The 17,769-nt window shown below is 47.0% G+C and overlaps 1 protein-coding gene across 1 annotated transcript in view; it reads left to right on the top strand.

Moving 5' to 3' along the window:
• The first annotated feature begins 5,345 nt into the window (after nt 1-5,345).
• Nucleotides 5,346-17,769, top strand: part of LOC125486933 ((3R)-3-hydroxyacyl-CoA dehydrogenase-like) — a 37,705-nt gene continuing 25,281 nt past the window's right edge. Inside the window, exons 1-2 of the mRNA XM_048616492.1 lie at nt 5,346-5,351; nt 16,198-16,323. Coding sequence (XP_048472449.1) covers nt 5,346-5,351; nt 16,198-16,323 — 132 coding nt within the window. The remainder of the gene's footprint in view (nt 5,352-16,197; nt 16,324-17,769) is intronic.

Below are 17,769 nucleotides of genomic sequence, written 5' to 3' on the forward strand. Positions count from 1 at the left end.
AAAAGCTTTGTTTTGCGAACAGTACAGGCAGATCATAGCCAACAAGGACATCCAGATCATCGGGTGCTTAGGCAGAGCGAGGTATACAGGTTACACTGCACAGAAGGTGCACAAAACAAGATCAACATCATCAAGATCAACAATTATACCTAACCGTTATATATTCACCCATTTGCACCTGCCTATTACGCACTTGTCCAGTATACATCGATTCACTACACATCAATTCATTTTAAAATCATATACTGTACACACTTCCCCATTACACACTTGCCCATTATATAGCTGCTCAATATACATACACTTGCCAATTCCATACCATCCTCTAATACTCCCAGTTATTATACACCCGCCTGTTATACAGCTGCCTGATTGTACACCCTTGCCTGTTACACTCCCAACTATTACACTCCTAACTGCTACATACTTGCATTATACCCATCCATTAACCCATCTGTTACATATTCAGCATTACACACCTTCTACAATATCTATGGCCAACGCACTTCTACCTGTTATAAACATCTGCCTGTTACACACTGCTGTTGCACACTTGCCTGCTACACACTGCCCATTGCAAGCCTGCTTGTCCTCCAGCTGTTGTAACTGTTGCACATTCAGTTTTTAAAAGATTGATTTATTATTGTCACATGTACCTGGGTACAGTGAAAAGTTTTATTTTGCAAGCAGTACAGGCAGATCTTACCATACAAAGTACATTAAGGTGATAGAACAGAGCAAGGAATACAATGTCAAGGCTGCAGGGAAGGTGCACAAGAAAGGGGTCAACATTAAATTTAAAATTATATAGGTCCATTCAGAAGTCTGATAATAGTGAGGAAGAAGTTATTCTTGAAGGTGTTGGTATATGTGTCTAAGCTTTTGTATCTTCTGCCTGACGGACGAGGTGGGAAGAGATTATAACCGGGACGGGAGGGGACTTTGATAATGATGGCTGCCTTTCCAAGGCAGCGAGAAGTGTAAATGGAGTCCATGGATGGGAGGTTGGTTTACGTGATGGACTGGGCTGTGTTCACAACTCTCTATAGTCCTGGGCAGAGCAGCTGCCGTACCAAGCTGTGATGCTTCCAGATAAAATGGTGCTTCTGTAAAAATTAGTAAGAGTCTTCATGGATATGCTGAATTTGTTTAGCTTCCTGAGGAATTCGAGGCTTTGTTGTTCTTTCTTGACCATCACATCAATGTGGATGGCCCGGGACAGATTGTTGGTGATCATCACTCTCAGGAACTTGATGGCCTCGATCATCTCCACCTCAGCACCATCGATGTAGCCCTCCACCTTGCTTCCTGAAGTCAATGAGCAGCTCTTTCGTTTTGCTGGCGTTGAGGGAGAGATTATTATCTTTACATCACGCCACCAAGCACTCTATATCTTTCCTGTATTCTGTGTCATCATTGTTTGAGATCCGGTGCTGTTGTCAGCAAACTGGTAGGTGGAGTTAGGACAAAATTTGGCCACACAGTCATGAGTGCACAGGGAGTACAGTAAGGGCCTGGGTATGTAGCCTTGCGGGGCACTGATAGTGAAGATTGTCACAGCGAGGTGCTGTTGCCTACCGTCATTGATTGCAGTCTGAGGGTCAGAAAGTTCAGGATCCAGGGCCAGAGGGTGGAGCAGAGTCCTAGATCTTGGAGTTTGGAGATTAGTTTGGTTGGAATTAGAGTGTTGAAGGTGGAGCTGTAGTCAATAATTAGGAGTCCGATGTAGGTATCCTTGTTATCCAGATGTTCCAATGATGAGGTAGGGCCAGGTAGTGAGTGTAGGCCTGTTGCGATGGTAAATGCAATCTATCACACACGTCTTCCTGTGTCGACCCACTGATTGTACAGATCTCTGCCTCTGTTACAAAGCCATGTCATGTTACTTTCCATGACAATCAAAATCCCAACATGAGGCTGGGATTGAGGGACAGAATAAGTGCGCTTGCTAGTAAAAGAGCTAGGCCATTCTTCATAATGGAGCACTCTGAAAGACTGAACAATAGAGTGAGGGACTGCAGGAAAGAGAGAAGTGGACAGAGAATGCAGAGAAAGAGAGAGAGCAAAGCAGAGTGAAAGTGGGAGGCAAAGAATAGAGAGGGTGATAACAGGGGTTCAGATGAGAGAGAGAGGAAGAAGGAAGGGTAGACATTGGCAGAGAGGCAAAGATGGAGATAGGAAGTCACAGGGGGAGATAGAGGCAGCGAAGAAAAGAGTGATAGTGACACAGATAGTCAGACTGTCTGAAAGAATGACAGGTCCAAAGAAATGGATAAGCAGAACAGAGGGGCAGGAGGACAGAGTGCGTGATCGAAACAGAGTGAGTGAGAAGCAATGTTCGAGAAAAATGGAGTGGTTAGAGCAGAGACCTAGGCCTCGGAGTTTGGAGATTAGTTTGGTTGGAATTATAGTGTTAAAGGTGGAGCTGTAGGTAGTGACAGAGATCAGGAGAGACAGAGAGAGATGGAGATTGAGAGAGAGAAAGAGAGAGTAGGAGACAGAAAGTGAGAGACAGGGAGAGGAATAACCAGAATGAGAGTGTGGAAGACACTGAGAGAAAGGGTGAGACAGGAAAGAAAGGAGAGAGAGAGTGGCAGACACAGCAGAAAAGAGACAGAGAGAGCAGTAACAGGAATGAGAGAGTGAGAGTGGCAGTGAGGGAAAGGGCAAGAGCAGGAGAGACTGACAGTAAGGGAAGGGGGAGAGTGATACACAGATCCAGACAATAATTAATAGACACAGTGGAACAGTCTGGAGGATAAGGATACATTTCTGGATAGATTTCTCAAATCCTCTGCAGCCTTCCCTGAGGAGTCCCTGGGTGATGCAGCAGGAATGTCGATGATGCCTCCATATGTCACGGAACTGCCTTAGCTCCTAATAGGATTCAGATGTCCTCATTCCAGGCCGTCACGCTGAGGCGGAGAGCAGTGAATGGGAATTACAGCTCTCTTCACCTCCCCCAACACCCTCTTCGTAAACATCCAACTGCCTGTCTGCTCAGCCCACTCAGTCAAACCCTAGACTGATGGTAACAGTGATATGGCGGCCCATCACCAGCTCCAGGCAGACGTGCGAGGGAACTCTGCAGCCAGCTAACATTTTATAAAGCACAGTGCATTGTGATTTGACAGCAGACATCTTTGCACACAGCAAGATCCCACACTGATCTGTGATAGGAGCATTCTGCTTTTCTCCCTGTCGGTTTTACTCCGCCAAGTGCAGTCAGACCAGGCCCACAACTGGCAGGATTCCACCCCAAACAGTCCTGTCTGCAAAAGCTGCTCCAGTACCTGCGAGTGGGCCAGGAAACCACCAGCTCTCTGTCCAACTACCTGAGAGTGCTACCACGGACCACAATAACAGTCTTACAATGTTTCCAATCAGAGCTGTTTGGGCTGGGGGAGGAGATGGGCTCGGTTTGTTGACCGGAAATCGCAAACAGCAAGAGTTACATTTATATAGCGCCTTTAACTTACTGTCCCAAGACACCTGGCAGGAGCATGACAAATCAAAAATGAACCTTGTGCCACAGTAGGACACCTGGGGTCGGGTGGTGGGGGTGCTGGTGAACCCCGCACGCACGCGCGCACACACACACAAACACACACACACTCACACTCACACACAAACACACACACACACACACACACACACACACACACACACACACACACACACACCAGCCAAAGGGCTCATTTTGCAGGCACATTTTACATAGTAAGGTTTAGGGAGAGAATTCCAGAGTCATGGAGTTGTACAGCATGAATCGGACTCTTCTGTCCGTCTTGACCAGTTAGTCTAAATTAATCTAATCCCAGTTGCCAGCATTTGGGCCATATCTCCCTAAACCCTTCCTAGTCATATACCCATCCAGATGCGTTTTAAATGTTGTAATTGTACCAGCCTCCACCACTTCCTCTGGCAGCTCATTCCATACACGCACCACCCTCTGAGTGAAAAAGTTGCTCCTTCGGTCCTTTTTAAATCTTTCCCCTCTCACCTTAAGCCTCTAGGTTTGGACTCCCCCATCCCAGCAAAAATACCTTGTCTGTTTACCCTATCCATGCCCCTCATGATTTTATAAATCTTTCCCGTCTCACCTTAAACCCAGGCAGGGTGAATTTGGCCACCATGGTCAGCACGGGCCAGTTTGGGCCGAAGGGCCTGTTTACATGCTGTGTTACTCTATGACTCTATCAGACAGCACGCCAAGAGGCAATTTTGGTCCATTGTGTCATGCTGACTGTTCAAAAGAGGACTATCCAATTATTCCCATTGTACCTTCCCTTTCACCCATAATCCCAATACATTCACCTGCACATCTGCTAATGTGGTATACTGCATCTGCTGTTCCCGTTGTGGCCTCCTCTACATTGGGGAAACCAAGCGGAGGCTTGGGGACCGCTTTGCAGAACCTCTACGCTCGGTTCACACTAAACGACTGCACCTCCCAGCCGCAAACCATTTCAACTCCCCCTCCCATTCCACATGTCCATCCTGGGCCTCCTGCAGTGCCACAACGATGCCACCCGAAGGTTGCAGGAACAGCAACTCATATTCCACCTGGGACCCTGCAGCCCAATGGTATCAATGTGGACTTCACAAGCTTCAAAACCTCCCCTCCCCCTACCGCATCCCAAAACCATCCCAGCTCGTCCCTGCTCCCTAACCTGTCCTTCCTCCCACCTATCCCCTCCTCCCACCTCAAGCCCCACCCCCATCTTCTACCTACTAACCTCATCCTGCCCCCTTGACCTGTCCATCCTCCCTGGACTGACCTATCTCCTCCCTAACTCCCCACCTACACTCACCTTTACTGGCTCCATCCCCGCCTCTTTGACCTGTCTGTCTCCTCTCTACCTATCTTCTTCTCTATCCATCTTCTATCCGCCTCCCCCTCTCTCCCTATTTATTTCAGAAACCCCTTCCCCTCCCCCATTTCTGAAGAAGGGTCTAGGCCCGAAACGTCAGCCTTCCTGCTCCTATGATGCTGCTTGGCCTGCTGTGTTCATCCAGCTCTACAGCTTGTTATCTTAGCCCCAATACATTACTTCCTTTGGGTTATTTATTCAATTCCTTTCGAATTTGTTGATTGAAGCTGCTCTTTTCATCATTTTCAGCATTCCAGGCCATAAAAACTCATTGCATAAAAACTATTTCTTCCTCATCCTCCCTCTCTGGGATGTTGTAACAGTGCGGTGGCCGACCGTCCTCAGATGGAGCCTATATTGACGTATTGAGGAAGGGTCGAACTGGCGGACTTCTGGGCTTGGTCTTAGTCTGTGAACCCCTTTCCAATCAGGAAGACTTCACCCTCCTCACCAACCCAGGGGTATAGTAGCATGAAGGTAAGCGGTCAGGTTGAAGATTACAGGCCAGACTGGGGTAAGAGATCTGGTTGAAGGTCAGAGGTCAGATTGAAGATAAGTGATCAGTTCAAAGGTAAGAGGTCATGTCGAATATTAAAGGACATGTCGAAGATTAGAGGTCATGCTGCAGCAAGACTTCAGGTTGAAGATTACAGGTAATGCTGGGGGCAGAGATCTGGTTGAAGGTCAGAGGTCATGCTGGGGTGAGAGGTCAGGCTAAAGATTGCAGGTCATGCTGAAGGTTAGAGGTCATGCTAGGATTAGAAGTTAGTTTGAAGGTTAGAGGTCATGCTGGAGTTAGAAGTCATGCTGGGATAAGAGGTAAGGCGGAAGATTACAGGTCATGCTGGGGTAAGAGGTCAGGTTTAAGATGAGAATCCCAGTTCAAGGTAAGTGATGAGATTTCAAGTAGGAGGCAGGTTGATGCTCTGAAGGGATGCCAAAGGTAGGTAATAGGTTATTGTTAAAAATAGGAGGCCATATCAATGTCAAGGGTCAGGTTGGAACTGAGAGAATCACATCAGAAGCTCCACGTGGATCAACAAGCCATGTTTATAGTTAGTTTGAGATGGGTTGGGAGGCAATTGAGAGGGGTTGATAATGTGAGAGACTGTGTGGTGCATAGGCCCTTGAAGGGGACATGACAGGCAAATAAATTGGTGAAAGTAGCACATGGAATGTTTCCCTAAATGAGATATAAAGTAACAAAGTATGAATTGGATAAGGCACTGGCTGGGGTTTTTGTATACAGTTCAGGGCAATCGTTGCTCCGGAGAGAGTATAGAGGAGTTTTACAAGACTGTTACGAGGATTTGAAAATCAAAGCTATTGGACAGAGCCGGGGCTGTTCCCCTTCGAACGGAGGGGTCCGGAGGGAAACTTGTTTGTGGTGTAGAAAATGATGAGGGGCTCGGACGGAGTAAGGGAGAAGGCCTGTTTTCCACTGAGGAGGGGATTAATTCCAAGGTGAGGCAGATGGAAGGTGGAAGGATCAAAAGGAACGTGAGAGGAAACGTCTTCACCCAGACAGCAGTACTCAGCTGGAATTCACTGCCTGGTTTTGTGGTTGGTGCAGAAACAGCTCATTGATAAAGGAAACTGAATGTGCCCATGCAGGGCTGTAAGCTACAAGGTAGATTTACAATGGGCAGCTCGTTTGTCTATCTATAAGTGGAGACACATTGGCCCGAATGGTCTTTCAGAATAGAATGAATGGATTACCGTATAATACAGGCTTGGCCTGTATAGGGTCATAGAGATTTACAGCATGGAAACAGACCCTTCAGCCCAATTTGTCCGTGCCGCCCAGTTTTCACAATTTAAACTTGTCCCATTCTCCTGTGTTTGGCCCATAACCCTCCATATCTATTCCAGCCATGTACCTTTCCAAATGTTTCTTAAACGACAAAAGTGTACTTGCTTCCACCACTACCTCTGCAAGCCCATTCCAGACACTCACCACCCTCTGAGTGAAAAAGTTGTGCGTGGAGTCCGAAGAGATAGGAGAGGTGCTAAATGAATATTTTTCGTCAGTATTCACACAGGAAAAAGACAATGTAGTCGAGGAGAATACTGAGATACAGTCTATTAGACTAGACGGGATTGAGGTTCATAAGGAGGAGGTGTTAGCAATTCTGGAAGGTGTGAAAATAGATAAGTCCCCTGGGCCAGATGGGATTTATCCTAGGATTCTCTGGGAAGCTAGAGAGGAGATTGCAGAGCCTTTGGCTTTGATCTTTATGTCGTCATTGTCTACAGGAATAGTGCCAGAAGACTGGAGACTAGCAAATGTTGTCCCCTTGTTCAAGAAGGGGAGTAGAGACAACCCTGGTAATTATAGACCAGTGAGCCTTACTTCGGTTGTGGGTAAAGTGTTGGAAAGGAATATAAGAGATAGGATTTATAATCATCTAGAAAGGAATAATTTGATTAGGGATAGTCAACACGGTTTTGTGAAGGGTAGGTCGTGCTTCACAAACCTTATTGAGTTCTTCGAGAAGGTGACCAAACAGGTGGATGAGGGTAAAGCGGTTGATGCGGTGTATTTGGATTTCAGTAAAGCGTTTGATAAGGTTCCCCATGGTAGGCTATAGCAGAAAATACAGAGGCATGGGATTGAGGGTGAATTAGCGATTTGGATCAGAAATTGGCTAACTGTAAGAAGACAGAGGGTGGTGGTTGATGGGAAATGTTCATCCTGGAGTTCAGTTACTAGTGGTGTACCTCAAGGATCTGTTTTGGGGCCACTGCTGTTTGTCATTTTTATAAATGACCTGGATGAGGGCGTAGAAGGATGGGTCAGTAAATTTGCGGATGACACCAAAGTCGGTGGAGTTGTGGATAGTGCAGAAGGATGTTGTAGGTTACAGAGGGACATAGATAAGCTGCAGAGGTGGGCTGAGAGGTGGCAAATGGAGCTTAATGCGGAAAAGTGTGAGGTGATTCACTTTGGAAGGAGTAACAGGAATACAGAGTACTGGGCTAATGGTAAGATTCTTGGTAGTGTGGATGAGCAGAAAGATCTCAGTGTCCATGTGCATCGATCACTGAAAGTTGCCACCCAGGTTGATAGCGTTGTTAAGAAGGCGTGCAGTATGTTAGGTTTTATTGGTAGAGGGATTGAGTTTCGGAGCCATGATGTCATGTTGCAGCTGTACAAAACTCTGGTGCGGCCGCACTTGGAGTATTGCGTACAGTTCTGGTCACCGCATTATAGGAAGGATGTGGAAGCATTGGAAAGGGTGCAGAGGAGATTTACCAGGATGTTGCCTGGTATGGAGGGAAGGTCTTATGAGGAAAGGCTGAGGGTTTTGAGGCTGTTTTCGTTAGAGAGAAGAAGGTTAAGAGGTGACTTGATAGTGACATACAAGATGATCAGAGGATTAGATAGGGTGGACAGTGGGAGCCTTTTTCCTCGGATGGTGATGGCTAGCACGAGGGGACATAGCTTTAAATTGAGCGGTGATAGATATAGGACAGATGTCAGAGGTAGGTTCTTTACTCAGAGAGTAGTAAGGGCGTGGAATGCCCTGCCTGCAAAAATAGTAGACTCGCCCACTTTAAGGGCATTTAAATGGTCATTGGATAAACATATGGATGATAATGGAATAGTTTAGGTTAGATGGGCTTCAGATTGGTTTCACAGGTCGGCACAACATCGAGGCCGAAGGGCCTGTACTGCGCTGTAATGTTCTATGTTCTATGTTCTATGTTCTTTTGTATCTCTCTCCTCTCACCTTAAACCTATGTCTTCTAGTTTTAGACTCCCCTACCATGGAGAAACGCTGTTGGATATCTACCTTATCTATGCCTCTCAAGGTTTTTTTGACCTTTATAAGATCACCCTTCAGTCTCTTACACTCCAGGGAGCAAAGGTCCTGACCTATCCAGCTTCTCCCTATAACTCAAACCTTCCAGTCCAGGTAGCATCCTAGTAAATCTTTTTTGAACTCCTTCTAGTTTAATAATATCCTTTCTATAGCAGGGTGGGCAGAACTTAACACAGTACTCCTAAAGTGGCCTTACTAATGTCTTGTACAGCTGCAGCATAATGTCCCAACTCCTGTACTTAGTGCTCTGACCAATGAAAACAAGCATGTCGAAAGCTTTCTTCAACAACCTGTCTATCTGTGACTCCACTTTCAAGGAGCAATGAACCTCTACGCCTCGATCTATTTCCTATTAAATTCTCCAGGGTCCTACAGGGAGACTGGAGGAGTCAAGCATGACTTAATTAAAATATGTAAGGACCTGAGTCATCCACTCATACAACACAGAAACAGTCCAACCAGTCCATGCTGACCATATTCACAAACCAAAGTAGGCCCAATTGGCCTACATCCCTCTAATCCTTTCCTAATCATGTACTTATCCAAATGTCTTTTAAACATTAAATAAAAAATCGAAAGAACTGTGGATGCTATAAATCAGGAACAAAAACAGAAGTTGTTGGAAAAGCTCAGCAGGTCTGGCAGCATCTGTGAAGAAAAAAAAAGTCAGAGTTAACGTTTCGGGTCCGGTGACCCTTCCTCAGAACTTACCCGGATCCTTTAACTCTGCTTCTTTTTCTTCACAGATGCTGCCAGACCTACTGAGCTTTTCCAGCAACTTCTGTTTCGTTGTCTTTTACACATTGTAGCTGTATCCACATCCTCCCCTTTATCTGGCAGTTTGTTCCACGCACGAACCACTCCCTCTGTGTAAAAAAAGTTGTCCCTCATGTCCTTTATAAATCTTTCTACCCTCACCTTAAAAGTATGCCCCCTAGTTTTGAACTCACCCATCCTAGGGAAAAGACACTATTCATTCACCCCTCATGGTCCTCAATATGGTCACCCCTCAAACTCCTATGCTCCAGTGAAAAAAGTCCCAGTCTTTCCAGTCTATTTTTATATGTCAAGCCCTCCATCCCTGGCAACATCCTGGTAAATCTTTTCTGAACCCTCTCTCGCTTAAAAATATTCTTCCTATAACAGGGTGATTGGAACTACGCACATTACTCCAGAAAAGGCCTCACCCAAGTGCTGTATAACCTCAGGAGATTTGACCAGTTGAATGTTGAAAGATCTTGTGGGACAATCTAGACCAAGGAGTCATAGTTTGAAAATAAGGGGGTGTCCGTTTAAAACATTGATGAGGAAACTTTATTTTTCAAAAGGTTTGGAATTTCCTTCCTTAAGGGAGTGGATGCTGAAATGTTAAATATTTTGAAGGCAGAAGTAGATTTTTAATGACAAAGGCGATGAAATTTATCGAGGATATGCAGGGAATGTAGAATTGAGGGTAAAATCAGATCAGCTTTGATCTTATGGGATGGGGGAGTAGGCTTGAGGGGCTGAGTGGACCAGCCTTGCTCCTCATCAGTATATTTCTACGCACCTTTTCTCTCGTTCTATTGCCAGATCTCCAGGAAAACAAAATCGTCTGAAGTTGCTCAGCACCATACCAAGGAGGGATGGCATAGTGGCTTAGTGGTTAGCACTGCTGCCTCACAGCGCCAGGGACTGGGTTCAATTCCAGCCTCGGGTGACTGTCTATGTGGAGTTTGCACATTCTCCCCATGTCTGTGTGGGTTTCCTTTGGGTGCTCCAGTTTCCTCCCACAGTCCCAAAGATGTGCAGGTTAGGCTGGATTGGCCACGCTAAATTGCCAGGGATGTGTAGGGTAGGTGGGATAGTCATGGGAAATGTGGGGTTATGGATGAGTCTGGGTGGGATGCCCTTTAAAGGGTCATTCAAATGGCCCGCTCCCACACCGTAGGGATTCTATGATCTTTGATGCCAGAGCAATCTCCACGCCCCCATTCCTCCCTCATGTAGCCCAGTGTATGACAAACAGGAGCAGTGTACCTATATTCCCAGAAGGGTGGGGAGGAAAGGGCGTGGGAGACATGTGCAAGGTTCGGGTGTGAAACTTACACGTTTACAACCATTGTGTCCACCATTCTACCCATAGTCTGGGCGATTTCTGGCAACGTGGCCCACATCTGGTACCCTTAAACCGCCACACATCTACAAACAGGACGGAGGAGGCTAACACAGGGTGACCTCAAATTGCAGGCTAGCTCCGGGCTCTGGCCCAAATTAAATGTTCTGAGTTGCTTCAGGATTGGGCCTGACCCAGGCCACTGAGGGCGTGTTCAAGCCGACATTGGTAATGTGGGATGCTGCACTTTTGCTGTTGCTTGTAATTTAGCCTCCTTGAGCTGTAATTTGACAGCAGTCTAAATGTGGCTTGAGAGTCATTTGCAGATTATATATATATATATCTCTGTCTGTGGAGCTCTTGTGGCTCAGCAGGTAGTATCCATGCCTTAGAACTATGAGCTCTGGGGTTCAAGTCCAGCTTCAGGACTCAAAGGGGAGTAGAAAGCTCGGCAGAGATAGCAGGAACTGCAGAGGCCTGCTGTGTTCATCCAGCTCTACACCTTGTTATCTTAGAAAGCTCGGCAGCTTTGTTACCAGGCTGTAAATCTGTCTGATACCTCGCCTGTGAGTGAGGGTCCCTCAAGTTGTGAGCCTCAATCTAGAGGAGCACTCTGCCTGTGTAGCGTATCCACAAGACAGAGGATGGCTCAAAGTCAAGTGTTCACGTTGGGAGGTTGGGGAGTCAAGGCACATGAAGTTTCCAAAAAGGTCAGTCAAAGCCCACCTCATTGTCATTTCTTTTTATTCACTCATGGAATGGGGGCCAGCATTCATTGCCCATCCCTAATTGCCCAGAGAGCAGTTAAGAGTCAACCACATTGCTGTGGGTCACATGTAGACCAGACCAGGTAAGGATGGCAGCTTCCTTCCTTAAAAGGCATTAGTGAACCAGATGGGTTTTTCCTGACAATTGACAATGGATTCATGGTCATCATTGGACTCTTAAACCCACATCCTTCATTGAATTCAAATTCTATCAATCTGCTGCGGGGAGATTTGAACCCGGCTCCCCAGAATACTAGCTGAGTTTCTAGATTAACAGTCCAGCAATAATACCGCTAGACCGTTGTGAATGGAGGGCCAGGTCCTGACATGGGTGAAATGGGGTTATCGGTGAAAAATCTCTGTCCACTTCGATTCGCATGCCGACTCAGTGAACCACAAAGGCGACAATATCAAGACACAATACCAGGGAGTCTCGTCTGTGGTGAGTCGTTCAGGAAGAATGAGATTTGGAAGGTGTTTCCTGATTGCCCCAAAGGCAGGATTGGGATTGCGTTTCTCAACTCTGTGGTAGTACATATATGTTTTGCCCCTTTTGTTTATATATTGTGTGACTTGATTTTGTGGCAATTATCTTTAACATGTCTTTCCAACAAAAACACTCTCTGGTGGAAGTAGAGGATCCCCGGATGGGAGGAGGGGAAGGGGGTTCGCTATTTTACAGAAAAGAAGCAGAAAGCTACGACATCCCCTAGGGGCAATATTGAGCCCCAGACACCCACGCCAGTCCCACCTACCTCCCTGTCCAACCAAGCCACAGTCGCGAAACAAAAAGCTGTTTGCATTGCTGCTTGAGGGATCTTGGTGTGCACAAGTTGGCCTCGCACATTATAACAGCGACCAACCTTCTTCAACTGCTTCATTGTGCCATATGTGCTGAGGTTGTCTAAGGCGTTACATGAGCCCACACATCCTTCTCTTCCCTTCCCCAGGCACAAGTCAGGAGTGTGATGGAATACTCCCCACTTGCCTGGATGGGTGCAGCCCCAACAACATTCAATAAGTTTGACACCACCCAGGACAAAGCAGCCCCCACTTGACTGGCACCAAATCAACCACCTCCGACATCCACTTCCTCCAAGGGTGGCACAACAGTGTGCACCATCTCCAAGATACACCGCAGTAACCCTGCAAAGCTCCCTTGCCAGCACCTTCCAAACGCACTATCTGTGCCAGCTGGAAAAAGCAAGGGCGACTGATCTGTGGGAACACTCACCACCGCTTTGAGTCCCTCACCAATCTGACTTGAAACTATATCACTGTCATAGAGTCATAGAGGTGTACAGCATGGAAACAGACCCTTCGGTCCAACTCAGCCATGCCGACCAGATATCCTAAATTAATCTAGTCCCATTTGCCAGCGTTTGGCCCATATCCCTCTAAACCCTTCCTATTCATGTACCCATCCAGATGCATTTTAAATATTGTAATTGTACCAGCCTCCACCACTTCCTCTGGCAGCTCATTCCACACAGACACCACCCTCTGAGTGAAAATGTTTCCCCTTAGGTCCCTTTTGAATCTTTCCCCTCTCACCTTAAACCTGTGCCCTCTAGTTTTGGACTCCCGCACCATGGGCAAAAAGACTTTGGCTATTCACCCTATCCATGTCCCTCATGATTTTATAAACTTGTATAAGGTCACCGCCCAGCCTCCGATGCTGGAGGGAAAGTAGCCCCAGGCCATTCAGCGTCTCCCTATAGTTCAAAATTCTGCTCCATTCTCAACACCCACACAGTCTCTACACCCAGAGCGCTGCCCTGGTTCAAGACAGTGGCTCACCATTACCCTCTCTAAGGCAATGAGGGAGGGACAATAAATGCTGGGCTAGCCAAAAGATGCCCAAATCCCACAAATGAACTTTTAAAATTCTCCATTTCTGACTGTGTGTTAATTTTCTGTCTGTCCCATTTCTGCACACCAGTTTCACACGCACAATCGGTGATCTCAGTGTAATATATTAGAGTGTAGAAGAGTACTTTGTTTTCTTTAGGATACGGGCATAACCGGCAAGTGCAGAATCTGTAGCTCATTCCTGACTGCCTTGAGTTGAGTGGTTTGTTGGGCTATTTCAGAGGGCAGTTCAGAGTCAGCCACATTGCTGAGGGTCTGGAGTCACATGTGGGCCTGACCAGGTGAGGATGGCAGATATCCTTCCCTAAAGGACATTAGTGAACCAGATGGGATTAGACAAGAATCAACGATCATTGCATGGCAACCATTACACAACGCTGATGTTCAATTCCAAAATTAAGGATTGGACTCAAACTCCATCTCCCTTAGTAACGTGTACATCAGGTGGGTTTTTATGATGACCAATATTTTCATGATAAAGTTAAATTCACCACAGCATGGGGCTGTTCTCTCATTGGATAGAAGATGGTGGTGAGCGTTACCAAGCCTTGGGCAAGGGGAGAGGTTGGGAAGGAGAATCTTTCACGGTAACCTCAGCCAGTGTGAGAATTGAACCCAGAAAGAGTAGGAACTGCAGATGCTGGAGAATCTGAGATAACAAGGAGTAGAGCTGGATGAACACAGCAGGTCAAGCAGCATCAGAGAAGCATGAAAGCTGACGTTTTGGGCCGAAGGGTCTAGGCCCGAAACGTCAGCTTTCCTGCTCCTCTGATGCTGCTTGGCCTGCTGTGTTAATCCAGCTCAACATCTTGTTATCCGAGAATTGAACCCGTGCTGTTAGCTTCACTCTGCATTGCAAACCAGCCATCCTGCCAACTGAGCTGACCAGACCCCCTTTTTGTGGTCCACAATTCCTGGGACTAGCTTTCCATTTCAGATGTCCTTCGATGTAAATTTCAACCTGGCAGGTTTCAAACCCTTGTCCCCACCGCATTCACCTGGCCCCTTTGGCCCAGCAGTGACACCAGCACATTCATGAGAGCTGTGGGCAGACAAGGTCGTAATCCACAGGGAGGCGCTATTGGCCAGTTCGCACTCCAAACCCCAGCCCAGGGGTATGTGGGTTGGGCATAGGTGGAGAGAGTGCCTCAGCCACCCGGGCAGACTCAGTGAGGAAAGGGTTAAACAAGGGAGGACAGCTTGCATGGGCTAGGGCTCAATTCCAGACAACAAGGTGCAGAGCTGGATGAACACAGCAGGCCAAGCAGCATCATAGGAGCAGAGAGGCTGACGTTTCGGGCCTAGACCCTTCATCAGAAAATTCCCTTGAGTTCAGGAAGTAGAGTGATGATCTAATCGAGCTATTTATAGTGGATTGCACAATCTGAACAGGGCAGTAGGTGAGAGACTGTTTCCTGCTGTGCAGGAATTCAGAACAATCCTCAGTGTTAAGGTCTGCAGTGTCTGGTACTGTAATCAGTGAAGATCTCATAGAGCTGTACAGAACAAAAACAGACCCTTTGGCCCAACTCATCCATGCCGACCAGATATCCTAAATTAATCTAATTCCATTTGCCAGCATTTGGCCCATATTCCTTTAAACCCTGAGATAACAAGGTGTAGAGCTGGATGAACACAGCAGGCCAAGCAGCATCATAGGAGCAGAAAGGCTGACGTTTCGGGCCTAGACCCTTCATCAGAAATGGGGGAGGGGAAGGGGGTTCCGAAATAAATAGGGAGAGAGGGGGAGGCAGATAGAAGATGGTTAGAGGAGAAGATAGGTGGAGAGGAAACAGACAGGTCAAAGAGGGGATGGAGCCAGTAAAGGTGAGTGTAGGTGGGGAGGTAGGGAGGAGATAAACCCTTTCTATTCATATACCCATATCCCTTTTAAATGTTATACCAACCCCCACCACTTCCTCCAGCAGCTCATTCCATGCACATACCACCCTCTGCATGAAAAAGTTGCCCCTTAGACCCTTTTAAATCTCTCCCCGTCACCTTAAACTTTTGCGCTCTAGTTTTGGACTCCCCTACCCTGAGGAAAAGACCTTGACCCTATCCATGCCCCTCACGATTTTATAAACCTCTATAAGCTCTTTTGCCTATAAATTCTTTCTCACTGACACCTGAAGAAGGAGCGAGACTGCAAAAGCTTGTGTCTTCAAATAAGCCTGTTGGACTATAACCTGGTGTCGTGTGATTTTTGACCTTGTCCAACCCAGCCCAACACCAGCACCTCCACGTCAGGACACCCCTCTGCCTCCAATGCTCCAGGGAAAATAGCCCCAGTCTATTCAGCCTCTCCCTATAGCTCAAACCCTCCAACCCTGGCATCATCCTCTTCTGTACCCTTTCCAGTTTTCACAACATCCTTCCCATAACAGGGAGACCAGAATTGCATGCAGTATTCCAAAAGTGGCCTAACCTACATCCTGTACAGCCACAACATGACCTCCCGACTCCTATGCTCAATGCACTGATCAATAAAGGCAATTGTACCAAACACCTTCTTCACTGCCCTGTCTACCTGGGACTCCAATTTCAGGCAACTATAAACCTGCACCCCAAGGTCTCTTTGTTCAGCAACACTCCCCAGGACCTTACCATTCTTCACCCAGACAACAGTAAGGCAGAAATGGAATTCTTCACCATGTCTCCCCACGCAGCTTCCCTAGTGAACCACCCAGGAAGGGTCTCAGTGCTGGGGGTAGACAGCTAGTTTTCATTTACATTGACTTGTATTTGTTCCTTGTCTTTAGGACATCTCAAGTCTCCTCGTTATGAAGGGCTCTTGTGGTACAGTGTTTGTGTCCCTAGCTCTGATCAAGGAGGCCTGGGTTCAAGTCCCACCTGCTCCAGAGGTGGGTAATAACGTCTTAGAAAAGGTTAGTTATGGGGGAGAAAGAAAACATGACAGTGGAAACCAATTATCCCCACCCACCAACATGAGGAGAGAGTTGACCCAAAGTTCAGCCATAAAGGTTGGTTTTCTACAGCGCATGAGGGGAGGGAAGGGGAGGTTTCTGGAGAGAATTCCAGAGCTTCAGGAACAGCCAATAGGTGGCGCTCACAAGACAGAGTTGAAGATGTGCGGATATCTCGGAGGGTTGTGGGACTGGAGGGGATTGCAGAGATTGGGAAGGAGATACAAAGAGAGAGGCCAAGGCAGGAACAACTTTAAAATTGAGATGTTTATCAGGCATGGAACCAGTGTATTGTTGAGGGGAATAGGACACAGTACAATTTAGGATTATCATTTCAGATGATCCACATTTACAGAGAGTGGAATTATAGAATCTCTACAGTGTGGAAGCAGACAATTCAGCCTATCATGTTTACACTAACCCTCTAAACTGCATCCCACCCAGACCCATCTCATCCCTGTAACTCTCTATTTCTCATGACTAATCAACCTGACCTTCACCTCCCTGGACAATTTAGCATGGCCAATCCACCCTAACCTGCACATCTTCAGACTGTGGGAGGAAACCCACACAGACACAGAGAGAATGAACAAATTCCACACAGACAGTTGCCTGAGAGTGGAATTGAACCCAGGTACCTGGTGTTGTGAAGCAGCAGTGCTAACCACTGAGCCACCATGCAGCAGCCTGGTTGGGACTACACAATAGTCGAGGCTAGCGGTGACTAAATCAAGAAATGACGGTTTCAGTAGCCAACGAACTGAAGCAGAGGGAAGCTTGGGTGATGTTGCAGTTCAGATTATCAAGGTTGGGAGTGGTGTGGCAGGGAGTTAAGGGAGATCTGTGGATTTAGAGCAGCCAAAATGAAATAAAATAGCTGGGGTGGGACTGAATGGCCTCCTCCTGGTCAAATAGCTCCATGTGTCAGCCAGGCCTAAACGGGTAGCAGTCTTGTCTCTGAGCTAGTAAATCAGGTGACCAAACCCCTCTCAGGAGACCTAGGTAAAGAGTTGATGTTGACAATGTAAGGCCCATCTTTCAGATAAGATGTTAAATTTTTTGGGGGAGGGGGGCGGTGTGGGTGTCCATCTACCCTCCCTCATACTAGGGGTAATATTTTGAAAACGAATAGGGCAGTTGTCTGCTCCCCCCACACCGCCATTCCAGACAGTTTCCTGACCGAATAACCTTCCTGCAGACAGTATCATTATAACCCGGACGGTCTGCTCTCTAACCTGCGGAGCGTTTTTATTGTTTTCTGGTTCTGTTTATCCTGGTCATTAGGCCCTACTGTCAGTGGTATCTTGCCATGAGCAAATCAGCTGCTCTGTCTGCTGTAAACAGAACCCAGGAAGCGATAAAAATGTTCCGCAGGTTTGAGGGTTGTTTCTGCGGGGTGTCTCGGAG

Source organism: Rhincodon typus, chromosome 35, assembly GCF_021869965.1.
Source record: "Rhincodon typus isolate 14 chromosome 35, sRhiTyp1.1, whole genome shotgun sequence".
NCBI lineage: Eukaryota > Metazoa > Chordata > Chondrichthyes > Orectolobiformes > Rhincodontidae > Rhincodon > Rhincodon typus.